Source organism: Hylobates moloch, unplaced genomic scaffold, assembly GCF_009828535.3.
Source record: "Hylobates moloch isolate HMO894 unplaced genomic scaffold, HMol_V3 SCAFFOLD_7, whole genome shotgun sequence".
Lineage (NCBI taxonomy): Eukaryota > Metazoa > Chordata > Mammalia > Primates > Hylobatidae > Hylobates > Hylobates moloch.
The window spans coordinates 47684650-47701888 of record NW_026652282.1 but is presented as its reverse complement, the minus strand read 5'-3'; the positions used below and the strand labels follow the sequence as shown (position 1 = coordinate 47701888).

Below are 17239 nucleotides of genomic sequence, written 5' to 3'. Positions count from 1 at the left end.
AAAAAAAAAAAAAAAAAAAATTCTGGATACAAATCCTTTGCCAGATAAACGATTTCCAAATATAAGCCCAGTCTGTGGCTTATATTTTATTTTCTTAATGGTTTCTTTTGAAATACAAAAATTTTTAATTTTACTTAATCCCAAGTCATAATGATATTTTTCTGTGTTTTACTCTAGTTTTATAGTTTTAGGTTTTACGTTTAGATCTATGATGCATTTTAAGTTAATTTTTGTATATGATGTGAGATAAGGGTCCACATTTATTTCTTTGTATCCATTTTTCTCAGCAACTTCTACTGAAAAAACCGTCCTTTCCCCCACTGAGCTGCTTTAGCACCTTTTGTCAAAAATCATTTGATCATAAATTTAAGGGTTTATTCAGAACTCTTTTCCACTGATCTGTATGTCTGTCTTTATGCTGGTATCGCATTGCCTTGATTACCATAGCTTTAGAGTAAATTTGGAATTGAGCAGTATAAGTCCTCCCATGTTGTTCTATTTCAAAATTATTTTGTCTGTGTTAGGTCCTTTATATGTCCATGTACGTTTTACTATCAACTTTTTATTTAAAAAGCTGGCTGGATTTTGATAGGGATTGTATTGAATCTGTAGGTCAATGGAGAGAGAATTGCAATCTTGCTAGCGACTAACAATATTGCTAGTGACTTTTTATGTTCTCCTTCCCTTCAGTACGAAAAGGGTGAAGAGTTTATCCAAATCTCGGCGAACCAAGATAGCAAAGAAGGTAGACAAGGCTAGGCTGATGGCAGAACAGGTGATGGAAGACAAATTTGACTTGGATTCAGATGATGAGCTGCAGATTGACGAGAGATTGGGAAAGGAGAAGGCGACCCTGATAATAAGACCAAGTGTGTGTCTGTTCTTTCTTTTTCCTCCCCTGCCCGTTTCTTGTTTGTTTGTTTGTTTGTTTGTTTGTTTTGAGATGGAGTTTTGCTCTTGTTGCCCAGGCTGGAGTGCAATGGCGCAATCTTGGCTCACTGCAACCTCCACCTCCCGGGTTCAAGTGATTCTCCTGCCTCAGCCTCCTGAGTAGCTGGGATTATAGGCATGTGCCTCCATGCCTGGCTAATTTTGTATTTTTAGTAGAGATGGGATTTCACTATGTTGATCAGGCTGGTCTCAAACTCCTGACCTCAGGTGATCCGCCCACCTCAGCCTCCCAAAGTGCTAGGATTACAGGTGCAAGCCACCACGCCCAGTCCTTGCCCATTTTATATTTGTTTTTGGCCCTCTTGATAGACTTAAGACCTTAGGTCTGAGCTTGTTGACATTTTGCTATACTATGTTCTATAGGCCTTCATTGTTTCCTTTGTTCTAAAGATTTATTTATCACCTGATCCCTAACCTCTCGAAATTAGTCATCCGTGGTCATTACTTCCAAGAAAATTAGTCTTATTTTTTTCTTCTGGGTATTTGGCTGAAATGCTAATCATAGCTTCATAATAAGTGCATTCCATTGTTTTCTAGAATTTCCCCGGAAATTGCCCCGTGCGAAGCCTTGCTCTGACCCCAACCGAGTTCGTGAACCAGGAGAAGTTGAGTTTGACATTGAGGTAGGATTCTGCCCTGGATCTAGTCTTCTGCTCATTCTGGTGATAGAGACAGAAGACAGATTGTCATTCTAGTTGGGGGATGTGCAGGGAGGAAGACATTCTATGCATTCATTTCCTGAATAATTTATTTATTATTATTATTATTTTTTGAGACAGAGTTTCCTCGCTCTGTTGCCCAGGCTGGGGTACAATGGCATGATCATGGTTCACAGCAGTCTTGACCTCTGGGTCCAGCTCAGCTTTCCTAGTAGCTGGGACCACAGGCTCACACCACCAATGTAGCTAATTCTTTTAAAAAAACATTTTTTTTTGTAGAGATAGGGTCTCGCTGTGTTGCCCAGGCTGGTCTCAAACTCCTGGGCTCAAGCGATCTTTTGCCTTCGCCTCCCAAAGTGCTGGAATGGAATCACAGGGTGAGCCACTGCATACAGTGAAATATTTATTAAGTGAAAGATTGTGTGCCAAGTGCTGCTGAGCATATAAATGGAAGATTTCAATTTAGTTGAAATACCTTAAGCATCCTTTAATAAATACAGAGTAGAATAAAAGTCAGTGTGGGCCGGGCGTGGTGGCTCACGCCTGTAATCCCAGCACTTTGGGAGGCCGAGGTGGGCGTATCACGAGGTCGAGATCGAGACCATCCTGGCCAACATGGTGAAACCCCGTCTCTGCTAAAAAATTAGCTGGGCGTGGTGGCACACCTCTGTAGTCCCAGCTACTTGGGAGGCTGAGGCAGAAGAATCGCTTGAACCCAGGAGGCAGAGGTTGCAGTGAGCCGAGATCATGCCATTGCACTCCAGCCTGGCGACAGAACGAGGCTTCGTCTGAAAACAAAAAATAAAAAGTCAGTGTGATATAGCAGAAAGAGTATGTGATATGGAGTATCTGATGTGACCTTACACAAATTATTTAACTTCCCTGAGCCTTAGTTTTCTTATCTGTTTAAAATGGGAGTATACTACCTAGCTCACAAAGATGCCTTGGAAATTAAGATAAAAGAATGAATATTCTGCTTAGTACTTGGTCTATACTTGGTGCTCAGAAGATATTAATATCAGGAGTCAGATCATCACCCCTGTACTGGGGCCTTATCAGACCAATCCTGGGCAGCTGAGGTGATACACTCTCTCTCCAACAGGAGGATTATACAACAGATGAGGACATGGTGGAAGGGGTTGAAGGCAAGCTTGGGAATGGTAGTGGCGCTGGTGGCATTCTTGATCTGCTCAAGGCCAGCAGGCAGGTGGGGGGACCTGACTATGCTGCCCTCACGTAAGTACTGGCTTTTATCTCCCCTTTCCAGGCTATCAGACAGCAACCCCTGCTCCCGCCCAAGGTGCCAGGTCAGCCAATCAGTAGATATTTATAGAGCTATTTAAAGGGACAAAGAATTATCCAGGGCATTTGGGTGAAAGAATAAAGTAGGCATGAAACCTGTCCTAAGGAACTTAAGATCTGATGGCAATAAGATGTATCGACTTCAAGAGGAATCAATTTTGGGCACTTAGGAAGTTGGGAGGAGGGGCTGGAAGAGTCATGCAAGGAGAATTGTTACAAAAACAATGAAAGGAAAGAATGCAGCATGCCTAAACAGGGAGGGAGGTGTGCCCCTTTTTTGCCACCTTGCCTGCTGTCTGTGGAGAGACTTAACGCAAAAAGGACTGGCTTTTCATGAAAACAATCTATGATACTGTCTTGATCCTTAAGCTTAATTCCAAATTTTTCACTTTGGATGATTCTCCCCTTTTTCCTCCCACCTTGATCCTCATAGCTGTCGTCCCTTCTCCCTGAGTATTCTGATGACCGGTTTACTCTGACAGCTAAAAACAACTCCTCAGTATTTCTCCTCTGTTCCTTGCAGCGAGGCCCCAGCTTCTCCCAGCACTCAGGAGGCCATCCAGGGCATGCTGTGCATGGCCAACCTGCAGTCCTCATCGTCCTCACCGGCTACCTCTAGCCTGCAGGCCTGGTGGACCGGGGGACAGGATCGAAGCAGTGGGAGCTCCAGCAGTGGGCTGGGCACAGTGTCTAACAGTCCTGCTTCCCAGCGCACCCCAGGGAAGCGGCCCATCAAGCGGCCAGCATACTGGAGAACCGAGAGCGAGGAGGAGGAGGAGAACGCCAGTCTGGATGAACAGGACAGCTTGGGAGCGTGCTTCAAGGACGCAGAGTATAGTAAGGGCAGCTAAGCACATGGGTTCAGGCCAGAAGGGGTCTCCTCAGTCCCAGTCTCCATCCTAGTCCCAATAGAGGACAGCTTGTAGTGAGCAAAGTCCTGGTCTTAAGCCTGACATTTAGTTTCTCTAAGCCGTATTTTCCTAATTTGTAAAATGGGAATATCTCACAGGTTAATGTTAAGAATTTGAGATTATGCTTACACAGATCATCTGGCACAGTTTCTTGCTCATGGAAGCCTTCAAAAAATGGTAGTTATAATTTGCTATCATCTATTTTTACTAAGGTCCAACCTTTACCGCTAGTTACTCTTTTTTTCTCTTGCCTGTTTTGACTGCCATCATCTGTGTCATTTGTGTCCTGTGTTGGCCAGTTTGTCGCTTGCAGAGATACATAATGACCTTTCAGTGGGCTTTTTACATTTAAGAGATGACTCCTTTTTTTAATCCAAGATTTTATTGAGTGCCACAATGTATCAGGCACTCTTGTGTAATACAGGTAACTGTATAATGTAAGTGCTTTTTGTACTGTTTTGGTTTTTTTTGAGCCAGAATCTCCCTCATTAACCCAGGGTGGACCAGTGCAGTGGTGCCATCTCAGCTCACTGTCACCTCTGCCTCCTGGGTTCAAGCAATTCTCGTGCCTCAGCCTCCCGAGTAGCTGGAATTACAGGCGTGCACTATTACGCCTGGCTAATTTTTGTATTTTTACTAGAGATAAAGTTTTGTCATGTTGGCTAGGGTGATCTCGAACTCCTGGCCTCAAGTGATCTGCCCGCCTGCCTTGGCGTCCCAAAGTGCTGGGATTATAGGCGTGAGCCATCGCGCCCGGCCATTGTTTTAATATTTCAAAAGTTATACAAGTATGGTTAATGCTTATTGACCAAAATTAGAAGAAGATGGAGAAAACAAAAATTCTTTTTGACTAACACTCTTTCCTCTCTGAGCCCAAAGATAACCTTTGTCATCATTTTCACTTACACCTTTTATTTTGTTGTGTTTACATTCATATGTAGACAGAAGTATAGTTTTAGTGTGTGTGGTTCTGCAACTTGCTTAGTTTTCTTTCAATGTCAGTACAGAGATATACTTTATCAATACAGAGATCTATCTGCTGCATAGTGTTCTGTAATATAGAAATATATGTTTAATCATTCCCTACTGATTGACATTTAAGTTGTTCCTAAGTTTTTACTTTTACTAACAACACTGCAATGAAAATTCTTACAGTAACCTTTTGTACCTGTGTGCCAGTTAATATTTTTCTAGGGGGGATAGACCTGTTGAGTTGAAGGGTATGTAGAAGACAAATGTTAATAAATAGTACCAAATTTCCCTCCAAAAGGGCCAGTACATGATCAGTGTATGAAACATACCTGTTTGCCCATAGCCTTACCAGCAATGGATACTATCAGCCTTTTTAATTTTTGCCAATCTTATGGCATAAGATGGTGTCTTGTTTGTTTTATGTGTTTATTGACTCTTCTTTATTCCTTTTCTGTGAATTTTCCATTCAGTCTTTCACCCATTTTTCTATTGGGATGTTTTGTTTTTCTTATTGATTTGTAAGAGTTCTTTATATATTCTAGATGTGTTGGAGTATTTTTTGTATATTCTGGATATATTGAAAAATATTTCCTTTTAGGTTTCTGTTTAATTTTATTATGTCTTTCTAGCATGTAGATGATTTTGATTTTTACATTGTCATCTTTATCAATTTTTTTTTTTTTTTTTGAGACATGGTCTCACTCTGTCTCCCAGGCTGGAGTACAGTGGTGCAATCATGGCTCACTGCAGCCTCGACCTCCGCAATCCCACCTCAACTTCCCTGGTAGCTGGGACCATAGGTGCATGCCACCACACCCAGCTTATTTTTTGTACAGATGGGATTTCGCTGTGTTGCCCAGGCTGGTCTCAAACTCCTGGGCTTAAGTGATCCTCCTGCCTTGGTCTCCCAAAGTGCTGGGATTATAGGCGTGAGCCACTGCATCCAGCCACCTTTGTCAGTTTTTAATAGTTTTTTGTATTTTATGTTTTGATTAAGAAAGCCTTCTTATATTTTCCCCTAAAACTTGTATAGGAGTTAAAATTTTAGCTCTTTATCTGGAATTAAGTTTTTGTGAATTGTGGGATGTTAGAATCTAACTTTGTTTTTTTCCACATCGGTAGTCGTTTCCCCCAACACCATTTATTGACTAGTTCATCATTATCCCCCAGACTTGAAGTTCTACCTTTGTCATAAACGAAATTCCCATATATATGGGGATTTGTTTTCCACTCTAGTCCGAGTTCTGTACCCTAATACCTATATGACCTTGGTCAGGCTAGTTAACCTCTCTATGCCTCTCTGTGATAGTCATATCTACCTCATAGGTTGTTTTAAGAGTTAAATAAATATACAGAAAGCACTTAAAACATTGCCCAGCACATGATAAGTAAGTACTGTGTATTAGATATTATTAATATTATTCTGTTCCATAAAAACTTGTCAAAGCAAATTTTTATTTTACCAAACAGATGCTAAAAAAGAAAATGAAAATCAACTTGTCTATTCCTGTGACAATACTATGTAGGTTAGTTACCACAGACTTTGTTTCTGGTAGAGCAAATCCCCTCTGCAGACCTTGCTGTGAACCTGAGGAGACCACAGATGCTCACCAAGGCTCTCATCTTTGAGCTAAGCTTTGATTTGTTTTAGGGACATGCCAGGTTCCCCTGGCCACCCACTCTACTGTGAGCAGTCAAATCACATTGACCTGCAGCTAAGACGTCTGGACTTGATTTAACCACTCCTCTTAAAACAGCTCACTCAGCCTCTCCTCCCTCTTTCGTCTCCTTGCTTTGCCCAGCAGCCATGGAAAGGCAGCTTACCAAGGAGAGACCTCCCTACTTTTTCTTATTTTTCCAGAATTTCGAGGCTGCTGTTGAGCTTTTTCTATTCCAGATGAATTTTAGCATTGGCTTTTCAAAGGATTGCATGGTGTTTGTGGATTAATTTATGGAGACATATCTTTCATCAGAGGCATTTTGGCTATACTGGGATTTGTGCATTCCTGAATATAACCTCGTGTCCTGAAAATTTGTGCACTAAAAACAATAAGGCATGCAAAAAGAGATTAGAGCCACAGCCCTCAAAATCTGTGTGACTTTGAAGCCAAAATATAGACTCAAATAATAGCAGTCCTAAGTTAGAGCCCAATGGCATTTGTACCCGGCATTATAGTCAGTGGCTTCTCTATGGCCTTAAGCTCTGGACTCAGACTTCTTCTTTCCAAATCTGGATTCTTGAGGACATTTGGTTAAATAGATACCAGCTTCATCAAATTAAAATCTGATCCAGGGCCTAGTCCCTATCAATCTTTTTTGGCAAAACAAACAAACAAAAAAAAACAGAAATGTCTTTGCAACTTCTTCATCTGCTCTGTCAGGTAGCCTATCCCATCAGAACTAAATTTTGTAGAAAACAGTCACCATTTCCTTTTTGTCTGATAGACAAACTTGTGTGATTTTTAGTTTTTGTCTGTACGTCATCTTATGTTGCTAAGGCTTTCTCTGTAGTTGTGAAAAAAATCTACCACTGATTGGTTGTAAACAACTATGGAAAATTGGTTTTGTACTGGTACAACTTCTGAACAGCATTGAAATCGTTTTGTCTTTTTTGTTTGTTTGTTTGTTTGTTTTGAGACCGAGTCTTACTTTGTCGCCCAGGGTGGAGTGAAGTGGCGTGATGTGGGCTCACTGCAATCTCTGCCTTCCTGGTTCAAACAGTTCTCCTGCCTTGGCCTCCCAAGTAGCTGGGATTACAGGCACACGCCATCACGCCTGGCTAATTTTTTGTATTTTTAGTAGAGACACGGTTTTACCACGTTGGCCAGGCCGGTCTCGAACTCCTGACCTCAAGTGATCCACCCGCCTCAGCTTCCCAGAGTTCTGGGATTACAGGCGCGAGCCACCAGGCCCAGCCAGACATCTTTCTCTTATTTACCTTTTGGGTATGAGCAGCAGCCATCTTATGTTTCTGTCTTCAAACATAGTCTGTCTCTATTTATTCAGGTCTGGTATGTATCTCTACTTTGGTTTATTTCTTCTTCAGTTTATTTCTAGATATTTTATTTTGGTTCGTAAAATTGGCATCTTTTTATGTATTACATTTTCTAATTGGCTATTGCTAATATGGAGGAAAATAGTTGATTATTTCCCATATCAATCCTGTGTTGGACTACCTTATTATACTGTTATTAGTTCTATTTGTTTTCAGTTTATTGTCTTGAGTTCTTGAGGTAGATGATCTGTGTGTCCTGTATTAGTTTGATAGGGCTGCCATAACAAAATATCACAGACTAGGTGGCTTAAACAACAGAAAGTTATTTTCCTTACACTTTTGGCAGCTGAAAGTTGAAGATCAAGGTGCTGGCAGAGTTGGTTTTTCCTGAGATCTCTCTGCTTGGCTTGCAGATGGCCTTCCTCTTGCTGCCTCTTCATGTGGTTGTACCTCTGTGCATACATGCCCATGACGTCTCTCTGTATGTCCTAATCACCACCTCTTGTAAGATCACCAGTCAGATTGGTTTAGGGCCTACTCTAATGGTCTCATTTTAACTTAATTATTTCTTAAAATGCTCTGTCTCTAAATATAGTTACATTCTGAACACTAGGGGGTAGGTCTTCACCATATTAATTTTAGGGGACACCATTCAACCCATAATATCCTCCTTCTCTCCAGTATTCATACCTCTAGCTTCCAGTTTTATTACAGCATTGAGTCATAGTAGTGATGGGGGCATCCTTGTGCTGTTTTCAGACTTTAAAGGGAATACTGCCAGTCTTTCTCCACTCAATATATAGGTCTCTGTTAGACTACTCTCATAGAGTTCAGGGGAGTCTCTAGCTATTTATTTGTTTATTTAGACACAGTCTCACTCTGTCACCCAGGCTGGAGTGCAGTGGCGCAATTTCGGCTCACCGTAGCCTCCACCTCCTGGGCTCAAGTGATTCTCCTACCTCAGCCTCCCGAGTAGCTGGGACTGCAGGTGCACACCACCACTCCTGGTTAATTTTTGTGTTTTTAGTGGAAACAGGGTTTTGCCATGTTGCCCAGGCTAGCTTTACTTTAAAAGGTTTTTGTTTGTTTTAAAATCAAGAATCAAATTAGGTTTCATCAAATAATTTTGGCATATTTGGACATAAATACATAGTTTTTCTATGTTAATTTTTTAATACAGTGAATGACATTAATAGAATTACTAATTTTGAATCGATATTTTCTTGAGATTAGCTGTACTTGTACTTGGTCATGGTGTTTAACAATAGTTGGTCTAGTTTATTTGATTGCTAGTCTTTTCAAAAACTAGTTTTTTGGCTTTATTGATCATCTCTAGTGTTTGGTATTTTATTCTCTTTTTAATTTTTCTGTATTCAACATCTTGAGTTGAAAGCTCTGTTGATGTATTTTCAATCTGCTTTTTGGTAAAGCGTGTTTTAAATTTTATTTTTATTTATTTATTTTTGAGACAGAGTCTCGCTCTGTCACTCAGGCTGGAGTGCAGTGTTGCGATCTCGGCTCACTGCAACCTCCACCTCCCGGGTTCAAGCGATTCTTCTGCCTCAGCCTCCTAAGTAGCTGGGATTACAGGCGTACGCCACCACGCCCGGCTAATTTTGTGTATTTTTAGTTGAGACGGGGCTTCGCCATATTGGCCAGGCTGGTCTCAAACTCCTGACCTCAGGTGATCCACCCGCCTCAGCCTCCCAAAGTGCTGGGATTATAGGTGTGACCCACCGTGCCCGGCCTGAAATTTTATTTTTTAAATTAACATGAAGTAAAATTGACTCTTTTGGTATACACATGTTTATATTCTTCCAGCCACCATAATCAGGATACAGAGTCCTTTGATCACTCCCTAACCTCTTTTGTGTTACTACCCCCTTTGTAGTCATGCCTTCCCTCTACTCCTGAGCAACTACTGATCTGCTCTCTGTCACTGTGGTTTTTCCCTTTGCCAGAATGTCATATAAATGGAATTATGCAGTATGTAGTATTTTGAGACTGGCATCTTTTGCTTACCATAATGCCTTTTTTTTTTTTTTTTGAGATGGAGCCTCGCACTGTCGCCTGGGCTGGAGGGCGATGGCGTGATCTCGGCTCACTGCAACCTCTGCCTTCTGGATTCACGTGAATCTCCTGCCTCAGCCTCCTGAGTAGCTGGGATTAAAGGCGCACACCACCACACCTAGCTAATTTTTTGTATTTCTAGTAGAGACGGGGTTTCACTATGTTGGCCAGACTGGTCTCGATCTCCTGACCTTGTGATCCGCCCACCTCAGCCTCCCAAAGTGCTGGGATTGCAGGCATAAGCCACTGCACCCGGCCTACCATAATGGCTTTAATATTCATTCATGTTGTTGCATATCAAAAGCTTGTTCTTTTTTATTGCTGAGTAATATTCCATTGTATGGATTATACCCATTGAAGGTCATTTCAGTTGTTTCCACTTTGGGGTGATTACAAATAGAGCTGCTGTGAGCATTCAGGTGTAGGTTCTTGTGTGAATATGAGTTTTCATTTTTCTAGGGTAAATACCTAGGAATGGGATTCCTGGGCAGTATGGGCAGTGGATGTTTTAACTTTATAGGAAACCACTGGCTGGGCGTGGTGGCTCACGCCTATAATCCCAGCACTTTGGGAGGCCAAGGCGGGCAGATCACGAGGTCAGGAGCTCAAGACCAGCCTGGCCAATATGGTCAAACCCTGTCTCTGCTAAAAATACAAAAAATTTAGCCAGGTGTGGTAGCATGTGCCTGTAGTCCCAGCTACTCAGGAGGCTGAGGCAGAAGAATCGCTTCAACCTGGGAGGTGGAGGCTGCAGTGAACCAAGGTTGCGCCACTGCATTCCAGCCCGGGGGACAGAGTGAGACTCCCGTTTCAAAAAAAAAAAAAAAAAAGAGGCCAGGCGCAGTGGCTCACCCCTGTAATCCCAGCACTTTGGGAGGCCGAGGCAGGCAGATCATGAGGTCAGGAGATCGAGACCATCCTGGCTAACGTGGTGAAACCCTGTCTCTACTAAAAATACAAAAAATTAGCCAGGCGTGGTGTCAGGCACCTGTAGTCCCAGCTACTTGGGAGGCTGAGGCAGAAGAATGGCGTGAACCGAGGAGTCGGAGCTTGCAGTGAGCCGAGATGACACCACTGCCAGCCCAGACGACAGAGCGAGACTCTGTCTCAGGAAAAAAAAAAAAAGCTACTGAACTGTTTCCCAGATTGGTTGTTTCACATTCCCACTAGCAATATGTGGAATTCCAGTTGCTCTACATACTCATCAGCACTTGGTTTTGTCAATATAGTTATTTTAATCATCCTAATAAGTATGTAGTAATATGTCATTTAGTGGTTCATCTAATGGCTAATGATAATAAACAACTTTCCGTGTGTTCGCCATTCATATATCCTCTTTTTTGAAGTGTCATTAAACAGACATTTTGAATGCATTGTTAAGATTTCTTGTTCAGGATTTAACTGTGGATTTTTCTTTTTGTTTTCTTTTCTTTGTTTTTTTGAGCCAGTCTTGCTCTGTCACCCAGGCTGGAGTGCAGTGGCACGATCTCGGCTCACTGCAACCTCTGCCTCCTGGGTTCAAGTGATTCTCATGCCTCAGCCTCCTGAGTAGCTGAGACTATAGGTGCGTGCCACCATTCCCCGGCTAATTTTTGTTTTTTTCTAGTAGAGATGAGGTTTCACCATGTTGGCCAGGCTGGTCTTGAACTCCTGACCTTAAGTAATCCACGCGCCTTGGCCTCCCAAAGTGCTGGGATTATAGGCATGAGCCACCACACCCGGCCTGGATTTATTTTCTTTATTAGATATAGAATTTTCAGGTTATCTGTTTGATTTTAGGTGAGTTAGTTATTTATTTTTTATTTATTTATTTTTTAAGACTAGCCAAGTGCAGTAGTGAAAAGAGGGGAAAGAGTTTGGGTGAGTTTTTATAGTTTGTATCTTTCAAGGAATTGGTCCATTTCATATAACTTACAGAATTTATGGGCATAGAGTTGTTTGTAGAATTCCCCTATTATTCTTTAAATGTCTATGGGGTCTTTAGTGATATCCCCCTTTTCCCTTTTCATTCTTGATATTGGTAAATTGTTTCTTCTCTTTTTTTTCTTTTTTTGCCATTCTTGCTGGCACTTTGTCTTTTTTTTTTTTTTTTTTTAACTTAAAAAGTGTTTTTAGGGCTACAGGTGCATGCCACTGGCTGATTTTTTATTTTTTTATTTTTATTTTTATTTTTATTTTTTTATTTTATTTTTTTTTTTTTGAGACGGAGTCTCGCTCTTTCACCCAGGCTGGAGTGCAGTGGCGCGATCTCGGCTCACTGCAGGCTCCGCCCCCTGGGTTCACGCCATTCTCCTGCCTCAGCCTCCCGCGTAGCTGGGACTACAGGCGCCCGCCACCTCGCCCGGCTAATTTTTTGTATTTTTAGTAGAGACGGGGTTTCACCGTGTTAGCCAGGATGGTCTCGATCTCCTGACCTCGTGATCCGCCCGCCTCGGCCTCCCAAAGTGCTGGGATTACAGGCGTGAACCACTGCGCCCGGCTGATTTTTTATTTTTATGGAGATGGGGGTCTCACTGTGTTGCATAGCCTTGTGTCAAACTGCTGACTTCAAGTGATCATCTCTTCTGGACCTCCCAAAGTGCTGAGATTACAAGTGTGAGCCAGGCCTTATTGTGTCAATTTAATGGATCTTTTCAATATTTTTGGTTTCATTTTCTATGTTTTATCTTTGTCAGTTACATTCCGCTCTTAATGTAGTTAAGATTTCTGTAGTTTTGTTTTATTCTTTTTCTAATTTCAGAGATGATCATTTAGATTATTTATTTGAGACCTTCTTCATTTCTTTTTTTGCTATTTTTACTTTTATTCTTTTTTTTTTTTTTTTTTTTTTTAAAAAGTCTTGCTCTGTCACCCAGGCTGGAGTGCAGTGGCGCAGTCTTGGCTCGCTCCAACCTCCACCTCCCAGGTTCAAGTGGTTCTCCTGCCTCAGCCTCCCAAGTAGCTGGGATTACAGTCATGCGCCACCACGCCCAGCTAATTTTTGCATTTTTAATAGAGACGGGATTTCATCAGGCTGGTCTCGAACTCCTGACCTCAAGTGATCCGCCCTCCTTGGCCTCCCAAAGTACTGGGATTAAAGGCGTGAGCCACCATGCCCAACCTTTTTGTTTTGGTATTTTATAAAGTTGATATATTAACAGTATATTGTATATATTTTGGGGATACATGTGATATTTTGATACATATATACAATATGTAATGATGAAGTTAGGCTTAGTGATATATCTATCATCAAACCTTTATTTTTATGTCAGGAACATTATAATTCTCTTCTAGCTATTTTGAAATATAAAGTAAATTATTAACTGTAATTTCCTGACTGTACTATTGAATGCTAGAATTTATTCCTTCTATCTAACTGTATTTTTGTACCCATTAACCAACTATTTTTCATCCCCCGCTTCCTTTCCCAGCTTCTGGTAACCACCATTCTACTCTCCACCTCTGTGAGATCCACTTTTTTAGCTCTCACATATGAGTGAGAACATGCGATATTTGTCTGCCTATTCCTGGCTTATTTCACTTAATATAATGACCTCCATTTTCATTCATTTTACTGCAAGTGACAGGATTTCATTTGTTTTAATAGCTAAATAATATTCCATTGTTTATATATACCACATTTCTTAATTTTACTCATTTGTCCATTGATGGACACTTAGGTTGATTCCATATCTTGGCTGTTGTGAATAGTATTGCAGTGAACATGGGAATGCAGATATCTCTTTGATATACTGATTTCTTTCCTTTTGGATATGCCCAGCAGTCGAATTGCTGGATCATATGGTAGTTCTATTTTTACTTTTTCGAGACACCTCCATACTGTTTTCTGTGATAGTTGTGCTACCTTATATTCCCACCAACAGTGTATGAATGTTCGTCTTTCTCCAAATGCTGAAGAGTAACAAATCCTCTCCAGCATTTGTTACTTTTTGTCTTTTGGATAATAGCCATTCTAACTGAGGTGAGATGATTTCTCATTGCGGTTTTGATTTCTATTTCCCTGATGATGAGTGATATTGGACATTTTCCCCATATACCTGTTGGACATTTTTTTTCCAACTTTTATTTTAAGTTCTGGAGTACATGTGCAGGATGTGCAGGTTTGTTACATAGGTAAACGTGTGCCATGGTGGTTTACTGCACAGACCAACCTATCACCTAGGTATTAAGCCCAGCATCCATTAGCTGTTCTTCCTTATACTCTCCTTCCCCACAACTGACAGGCCCTAGTATATGTTGTTCCCCCTCTCCCATGTGTCCATGTGTTCTCGTCATTCAGCTCCCACTTACAAGTGAGAACATGGGGTATTTAGTTTTCTGTTCCTGTGTTAGTTTGCTGAGAGTAACAGCTTCCAGCTCCATCCATGTCCCTACAATGGACGTGATGTCATTCCTTTTTATGACTGCGTAGTATTCCATGCTGTATATGTACCAGCTTTTCTTTATCCAGTCTATCATTGATGGGCATTTTGGTTGATTCCAAGTCCTTGCTATTGTGAATACTGCTGCAGTGAACATACGTGTGCACGTATCTTTATAATAGAATTATTTATATTCCTTTGGGTATATACCCAGTAATAGGATTACTGGGTCAAATGGTAGTTCTGCCTCTAGATCTTTGAGGAATCACCATGCTGTCTTCCACAATGCTTGAACTAATTTACACTCTCACCAACGGTGTAAAAGCATTCATTTTTCTCTGCAACCTCACCAGCATCTGTTGTTTTTTGAGTTTTTAATTGCCATTCTGCTGGTGTGAGATAGTGTCTCATTGTGGTTTTGATTTGCATTTCTCTAATGATCAGTGATGTTGAGCTTTTTTTCATATGATGGCCCCACGAATGTCTTCTTATTTTTTATTTTTTTTTTTTCTGAGACAGAGTCTCGCTCTGTCACCCAGGCTGGAGTGCGGTGGCACAATCTTGACTCACTGCAAGCTCCGCCTCCCAGGTTCATGCCATTCCCCTGCCTCAGCCTCCCGAGTAGCTGGGACTGGGACTACAGGCGCCTGCCACCACGCCCGGCTAATTTTTTTGTATTTTTAGTAGAGACAGGTTTCACCGTGTTAGCCAAGATGGTCTCGATCTCCTGACCTCGTGATCCACCTGCCTTGACCTCCCAGAGTGCTGGGATTACAGGCGTGAGCCACCGCACCCGGCCGAATGTCTTCTTTTTAATAGGGTTGTTTTCTTATAAATTTGTTGAAGTTCCTCATAGACTCTGGATATTATACCTTTGCCAGATGGATATATTGCAAAAATTTTCTCCCATTCTGTAGGTTGTCCACTCTGATGATAGTTTCTTTTGCTGTGCAGAAGCTCTTTAATTTAATTAGATCCCATTTGTCAATTTTTACTTTTGTTGCAATTGCTTCTGGCATTTTTGTCATAAAATCTTTGCCCGTGCCTATGTCCTGAATGGTATTGCCTAGATTTTCTTCTAGGGTTTTTATAGGTTTGGGTTTTACATTTAGGTCCTTCATTCATCTTGTGTTAATTTTTGTATATGGTATAAGGAAGGGATCCAGTTTTAATTTTCTGCATATGGCTACCTGGTTCTCCCCAGCACCACTTATTAAATAGAGAATCCTTTCTCTATTGCTTGTTTTTGTCAGGTTTGTCGAAGATTAGATGTTTGTAGCTGTGTGGTCTAACTTCTGGGTTCTCTATTCTGTTCATTGGTCTATGTGTCTGTCTTTGTACCAGTTGCATGCTGTTTTGGTTACTGTAGCCTTGTGGTATGAAGTCGGGTAGCGTGATGCCTCCAGCTTTATTCTTTTTGCTTCGGACTGTCTTGGCTATTTGGGCTCTTTTTTCATTCAGTATGAATTTTCAAGTAGTTTCTTCTAATTCTGTGAAGAATGTCAATAGTGGTTTAATGGGAATAGCATTGAATCTGTAAATTATTTTGGGCAGCATGGCCATTTTCACGATATTGATTCTTTCTGTCCAGGAGCATGGAATATTTTTCCATTTGTTTGTGTCCTCTCTCATTTCCTTGAGCAGTGGTTTGTAGTTCTCCTTGAAGAGGTCCTTCATTTCCCTTGTTATCTGTATTCATAGGTATTACATTCTTTTTGTAGCAATTGTGAATGGGAGTTCATTCATGATATGGCTCTCTGCTTGTCTGTTGTTGGTGTAAAGAAATGCTTGTGATTTTTGCACATTGATTTTGTATCCTGAGACTTTGCTGAAGTTGCTTATCAGCTGAAGAAGCTTTTGGGTTGAGATGATGGGGTTTTCTATATATAGGATCATGTCATCTGAAAACAAAGATAATGTTACTTCCTCTCTCCCTGTTTGAATACCCTTTATTTCTTTCTCTTGCCTGGTTGCCCTGGCCAGAACTTCCAATGCTATGTTGAATAGGAATGGCGAGAGAGGGCATTCTTGTCTTGTGCCAGTTTTCAAGGGGAATGCTTCCATCTTTTGCCCATTCAGTATGATATTGGCTGTGGGTTTTTCATATATGGCTCTTATTATTTTGAGGTATGTTCGTTCCTTCAGTACCTAGAGAATTGAGAGTTTTTAACATGAAGGGATGTTGAATTTTATCAAAGATATTTTCTGCATCTATTGAGATAATCATGTTTTTTACTTTAGTTCTGTTTATGTGATGAATTAACATTTATTGATTTGCATATGTTGAACCAACTTTGCATCCCAGGGATGAAGCCAACCTGATGGTGGTGGATAAGCTTTTAGATGTGCTGCTGGATTCAGTTTGCTCATATTTTATTGAGGATTTTTTGCATCAGTGTTCATCAGGTATGTTGGCTTGAGATTTTCTTTTTCTTTTTTTTTTTCTTTTTTTCTTTTTTTTTTGAGGCGGCATCTCACCCTGTCACCAGGCTGAAGTGCAGTGACCTGATCTTTGCTCACTGCAACCTCCGCTTCCTGGATTCAAGTGATTCTCCTGCCTCAACCTCTCGAATAGCTGGAACTACAGGTGCGTACCACTACGCCCAGCTAATTTTTGTATTTTTAGTAGAGACGGGGTTTCACCATGTTGGCCAGGATGGTCTCGATCTCTTGACCTCGTGGTCTGCCCGCCTCAGCCTCCCAAAGTGCTGGGATTGCAGGCATGAGCCACCGCAGCTGGCCGAAGTTTTCTTTTTTTGTTGTATCTCTGCCAGGTTTTGGTATTAAGATGATGCTGGCCTCATAAAATGAGTTAGGGAGGAGTCCCTTCTTTTCAATTTTTTGGAATAGTTTCAGTAGAAATGGCACCAGCTCTTCTTTGTACCTGTGGTGGAATTCAGCTATAAATCTCTCTGGTCCTGGGCTTTTTTTTGGTTGGTAGGCTATTTATTACTGCCTCAATTTCCAAACTCATTATTGGTCTATTCAGGGATTCAATTCCTTCCTAGTTCATTC

The 17239-nt window shown here is 41.2% G+C and overlaps 1 protein-coding gene across 1 annotated transcript in view; it reads left to right on the top strand.

Annotated features, from left to right (window-relative positions):
* PHF8 (PHD finger protein 8) overlaps positions 1-17239 on the top strand; it is a 55833-nt gene that overhangs the window by 657 nt on the left and 37937 nt on the right. Inside the window, exons 2-6 of the mRNA XM_058441319.1 lie at positions 691-869; positions 1489-1574; positions 2713-2755; positions 2878-2917; positions 3436-3749. Of these exons, the coding sequence (XP_058297302.1) occupies positions 691-869; positions 1489-1574; positions 2713-2755; positions 2878-2917; positions 3436-3749 (662 nt within the window). The remainder of the gene's footprint in view (positions 1-690; positions 870-1488; positions 1575-2712; positions 2756-2877; positions 2918-3435; positions 3750-17239) is intronic.